Source organism: Lipotes vexillifer, unplaced genomic scaffold (genome assembly GCF_000442215.2).
Source record: "Lipotes vexillifer unplaced genomic scaffold, Lipotes_vexillifer_v1.1 scaffold1829, whole genome shotgun sequence".
Classification (NCBI taxonomy): Eukaryota; Metazoa; Chordata; class Mammalia; order Artiodactyla; family Lipotidae; genus Lipotes; species Lipotes vexillifer.
The window spans coordinates 349597-355596 of record NW_006790200.1 but is presented as its reverse complement, the minus strand read 5'-3'; the positions used below and the strand labels follow the sequence as shown (position 1 = coordinate 355596).

The following is a 6000-nucleotide window of genomic DNA, read 5'->3' as shown; positions in this document are numbered from 1 at the left end:
CCGCGGCATGTGGGATCTTCCCGAAACGGGGCACGAACCCGCGTCCCCTGCATCGGCAGGCGGACTCTCAACCACTGCGCCACCAGGGAAGCCCTAAGCTTGAACTCTTGGAAATAAGGAAGAGGGGATGGATTTAAGAGATCTTAAGGAAGTAGAAGCTCTAAAGCTTGGTGACAGGATGTCAGCAGTAAATGAAAGGAAGGGGTTGTAAAGCTGCTGATTTAGGTGTGGCTGATAGGAAAATGAAAAATAGGAGAAACTGGAAATTCTCTGATGGTCCAGTGGTTGTGGCTCCCTGCTTCCACTGCAGTGGGCACGGGTTCAGTCCCTGGTCAGGGAACTAGAATCCCGCATGCGTGCGGTGCAGCCAAAAAACCCCAGAAAATAGGAAAAACAAATGGGATAAGGAGAAAGGATGAGTTTAGTTTTGAACATATTGTGGTTGAGGTGTTTGTATTTGTTAGATGTGGAGGCAACACCACTGGAAAAGTTATCGGAGCAGTTTGAGCAGAGATTGACCTGATTTGCTTTACATTTTCAAAAGGTCACTGCTGACACGCTGAGAATACAAGGGGGATGGGTTGGAAGTAGGGAGGCCAGTTAGGAGGCTGTTAAAAGAATTCAGGTGGAAGGTGATGTTGGCTTGACCCAGGAGGTGGAATAATAAGTGATTAGACTCTAGATATACTAGATACGTTTTAAAGTAGAGCCAGCAGGATTTGCTTATGGCTAAATATAGGGTGTCAAATAGAGGAAGCAGAGGGCAAAAGGTTTTGAAGAGTGAAGTTGCCGTTTATCGAGACGAAGACTGTAGGATTGAAGCAGGTTCTGGGGGGTGAGATCAGGAGTTTAAGATTCTTATCAGTTACCCAAGAGGAGATGGTGAATAGAGAGTTAGATGTGTGAGTTGGAACACCAGGAGAGAGGGGACCAAGCTGGAGAAGTGTACTTAGGAGTTGTCAGTATATCTGTGATATTTAAAGGACTTATACTGAATGAGATTACTAAAGTCTTGGAGGAGAAAAAAGATCTAAGTCCTGAGCCATGAAAATAGTCTCAGCATTTAAATACCACGAGATAAAAAGAAACCTGCATGAGAGACTGAGAAGGAATTGGAGGAAAACGAATGAGTGTTGTCTTGGAAGCTAAGCAAAGAGCATGTGTCAAGCAGGATGTGTTGTTCAAGTGTATCAAATGATGCCGTAGGACAGTAAGGCGTGTACTGAATACTGACTTTTGGGTTTGGCTCCATCTAGGTCATTGTTGACAGTGGGGATGCAGGCCTGATTTACAGTGAGCTAAGGAGAAAATGGGAGTTGAGGAACTTAGACAACTCTTTTGAGGAGTTTTTCTATAAAAGATAGAAATGGAGCTTAGAATGGGAGCTTATTTACCCTCCATTAGGTTGGAGGTGATAAGCAAACTTACTAGAACTGCATCTAAAATAATCTGAATCTAGGTGCTTCTGAGAGATACCCATGAGCTTTCGTTTAGAGACACAGTGCTCATATTCTTAGTTTAGCTTTAATTGTTAACCTACTAGACTAGTGGTTCCAAACTGGTAGGGGTATGGGGTTGAAGGAGGTGGCCGTGACCTGAATGTGGCCCCTAGAAATAGCCTTTCACATCATTTAAAAATTCTTGATTGGTTGCCAACATTCAAAAATCACAGGATTTGTATTTAAAACTCAGATTTTCAGGTGCTCTTAAAGAATTAGACGATCTGGTGATATTGGGCCATTATGTAAGTCCTCTTAGAGGCTATACATGGTGTCTCCATGTCTTCATTGCAGTTCCCACTATTTAAAATTTGTTGCTCTAAGTCCAAATGTTAGTCATCATTTATTTATTATACGGTTTGTGTTACCTTTCTTACAGCCAGCCTCCTCCACTCACTTATACTTTTGCATATGCTTCTGTAGGCATTTGATTCTATGACCCCTGCACTTTGTCAGCATCTCAAGGGTAAAGATAAAATGTGCCATCATCCCAAGGGTAGCGATAAAGTGTGCCATCATTTATCTTTCTAAATAGCCTTCATTTACTAGGGCTTGGTGCACAGTAGACGTGCAAGAAATTTTTGCTGAACTCTCTGCTATGTGTTATAAGTGACAACATACAGTGATGCAGAATAAACATAGTAAGCGTGGTATTGATACTGTCAGTGTGAGAGCCCATGTACTGCCCAGCAGGTTAGAGATGAGAGCTCCCTGTAGAGTAGCTGCTTCAGCCAGATGACTGGCTGATTGCTTGAAAACATTCTATGTATCACAGCGGTGTGCAGCAAAATATCTTAATTTTAGTTATTTTTAAATGTACTGCACTTTTTATTCTTTGGAGAGACTTTGACATATTCTCTCAATGTATTTATTAGTGCATATTTGCCACTAGACTTTGGCAAATTTAGTCTTATGTGGCCCACCTCATATTCTTGAACTGGAGCTTGCAATTTATGGGGTCACTTCAGGATCATAGTTAGTTCCACAGTCAGAATGGCTTATCTCACGTGTGTCAAGTACTGAAAACAGTTTTTTAGCTGTATTTTCTTGTGCCCTTCTTCCCCCATTGTTACTTCCTCTCATCTGCATAAGGTTGGGGGAAGGGATGGGTTATCTAGGTGATTTGTGGAGAGCTGCCAAGTTCAAAAGCGGCTCTCTTCTTCCCTTTGTATTCCCACGCATTCTTTTCCCACCTGCTTTCTTCCAGTTCTCAGTTTTAGTTAAAATGAACAGATATGCTTGTTTTCCATAACTATTGCTTTACATTCAGTCGATTAAATATCCCATAACTATAGTTTACATTCTGAAAAAAGTACATTTGAACTCTTTGGTCTATTTATGCTGTGTCTTAAGTTTGTTTAGGCTGCTACAGACAGAGTGGCTTATAAACAACCGAAATTTACTTCTCATGGTTAAGGAAGGTGGGAAGTTCAAGATCAAGGTGTGGGCAGATTCGGTGTCTGATGAGGGCCCTTTCACTGGTTCACAGATGGCCATGTGTCCTCACACAGTGGAAAGGGAGAACTCTGGTCTCTTCAGCCCCCTGTAAGGGCAGTGATCACATTCATGAAGGCTCCACCCTCATGACCTAATGACTGTCCAGAGGCCCTACCTCCAAATACCATCCACATTGGGGATTAGGCTTCAACATGAATGGGAGGGGGGGCATGTAAATATTCCATCCACGGCATGCTATTTCTCAGGTAGAAGATGATATAATTACTTGATCATTACTACCATGTCTTTGACAATGAAGTACATTAGTTGTCACCTTTGGGGATTGTGTCTGTCGTTATTTCTGGAGGGAGTTGAAGGTTTTGGCTTTCTTGTACCATAGTGTGATGTAAATGTAACCTTAAAGAGCACAAGAAGGTGAGAATAAGCTTGGAATAAAATGTATACCCTATGCTTAATTGGTTAACAATATTAATAGGGTTCTAATTTGATAGTTATATATGATGTAAATAAGGGTGCTGTATAAACTATGATCTATAGGTCCAATCCAGCCACTCCCATTTATGCATTGTATATCTGGCTGCTTTCCTGCCACAGTTAGAGTTGAGTTAGTTGCAGAAGCTGAAGATATTTATTGGTCCTTTACAGGTTTACCCACTCTTCCATTCCTGTCAGTTGTATTCTGTGCTTAAGGGTACCTTCAAGTTCAGCTTCTTTTGCCAGGCCACCTTAAATTGTCTCGGTGTATCTGAAGAGCTGATTATATTATTGTGTTGGCCATGTGAACTTTTTGACATGTGTAATGTGCTGTACAAATTCATTGAAGTTTTTTTCCTAATTTGTCTGAGCACAGAAACAAACCTTAATGCAGCACATCCTGCGCTGTGACTATGAGGCCTGTCGACAATATCTTATGAATCTTGAGCAAGCGGTTGTTTTAGAGCAGAATCTACAGATGCTACAGACATTCATCAGCCACAGATGTGATGGAAATCGAAATATTTTGCATGCTTGTGTATCAGTTTGCTTTCCAACCAGCAATAAGGAAACTAAAGAAGAAGAGGGTGAGATTAAGAGCTGTAACATGATCTTTAAGAGGAATTTTGGGCAATTTTGAAAATATAAAAATTATTAAAGAAAATCACTGTAAAGAATTTGTATGTACTTTTACTTTGCTTTGTAAAACTAGGAGTCTCAGAAGGTAAAAATGCCTGTTAGGATGAACATGTAACATGAATAAATAAAGTTTTTATCAATGTGTTTCTGATGCCTTAAATTCTAATTTCTCTGTTAAGTACAAACTATATATATGATACTTAAGAGCTTTACTGATTTTATAATTGCAGGTGACTTTTATTACCATGGGAAGTATTTAGCAAGTTAAGTCAAATTATATTGAGGCAACTTTTATCCCAATTTTCAGAATGTAGAGGGAAAAATAACCTAGTGAGTTGTTAGATGTTTTTGGAAAAGTAAATAAGCTTTTTGCCATAAAGTTTTTAATTGGCTAAGTGAAGGGGGAAACTGAAAACCTAAAGTGTAACTGTGTAATTCATAATGGTTTTCCTTATTTTGAATTCTGCGGATGATATTCTCGTAGCTGCGTTTTTGAACAGTGGTTTGCAAGTTTCTGACCTTTATCTCGTTATCATTGACTGACTAAAGGATTATAAGTAGTGTATAAATTAAGACTGAGGTACCGATATGTAGGCCTTTTCTTCCTTGGTAGTGAAAGCTAAATTTCAGCCTACTTGTGAATAACCTTATTTTTTATCTTTGGGGGTTGAAAAGTAAGGCAGAATAAGGAAGTAATTCACATTAAAGGTCATATAGTTCAGTCTAGCTTAAGTGTTGCTCTAAGGAGGGAAAATTAAGCTGTTATCACTAGTGTGTGAATTAGAATACTAAAACACTTAGCAGTTAGCATTTAATGGCCTGTACATACTTCATCTCTTAGTTATTTTTGAAGTTTAAATTGATCCTAATTTTTTTCTCTTATGTTTCAGAAGCAGAGCGCTCTGAAAGAAATACATTTGCAGAAAGGCTTTCTGCTGTTGAGGCCATCGCAAATGCAATATCAGTTGTTTCAAGTAATGGCCCAGGTAATCGGGCTGGATCATCAAGTAGCCGAAGGTAATGTGATTTTTACCAGGAAAGTTTAATTGGTGGAAACATAATCCAAGTACAGAAAGAAATGTATCTCTTTCCTATCATATGCATGAATTGGTGGGTCATTTTGTTTTGTTTTGTTCCTCCCAATATCAGCCTGGGAAAAATACCTGACAATATCTAGTTAGAGTTTAGGTGTAAAACAGTAGGACCTAGGATCCTTCAAAAATTTGAGGTAATTTAGACAAGTAGTTCAAACTTGATTCTTTGAATGTGTTTTAAACTCATCATTCATGTTTCCTAGGAAGTTATTTTCTTTAGTTGGAGAACAAGTAATATAATAATTGAGAGAACCTCAATCTTTTATTTTCAGATTGTTTACTTAGCTCAGTTTCTCAGATGTCCTAAAGATCTGGGAAGAAATGAAAGGCTGATGTATATTATGAATGTTTGGTATTTAAATTTTTCAGGCTTTCTGGGTTGTGAGATGGACACTTTATAACACATTAAAAATTACTAGATGTTTGAATAGATGAAGACTATAAAGAATTCAGGATACAGCTGTTTGTAGGTTTTTTTGTTTTCCCCCTGAAGGAAAACACGTTTATATTAGACATGAGAGCCAGAATTCTTGGATACTTCACAAATCATTAATGGAAGCACTGCTCACTGTGCTAATGTGATAGGTTGTAAAGTCTACTTAAAACGAAGACACTCTTGCTTATTTTCTGTTCTATATTCAACTTTCCCTTTAAAAACGATTCTTCTAAAATTGGTTCCAACTTGATAGCTTCCCAGGTTCAAAAACATCCTGAAGTGAGGTTTATCAAAAACTATTTATGGGTAACCAAACTATAATTTAAAATAGTACAGAAACATTATGTAGACTATGCAAAATGGAAATTATCATTTGTTTAGGACTACACTAGGCAAAATG

General features: G+C 38.5%; 1 protein-coding gene across 1 annotated transcript in view; it reads left to right on the top strand.

Moving 5' to 3' along the window:
- UBR5 (ubiquitin protein ligase E3 component n-recognin 5) overlaps positions 1-6000 on the top strand; it is a 138201-nt gene that overhangs the window by 77114 nt on the left and 55087 nt on the right. Inside the window, exons 21-22 of the mRNA XM_007463255.1 lie at positions 3808-4018; positions 4961-5087. Coding sequence (XP_007463317.1) covers positions 3808-4018; positions 4961-5087 — 338 coding nt within the window. The remainder of the gene's footprint in view (positions 1-3807; positions 4019-4960; positions 5088-6000) is intronic.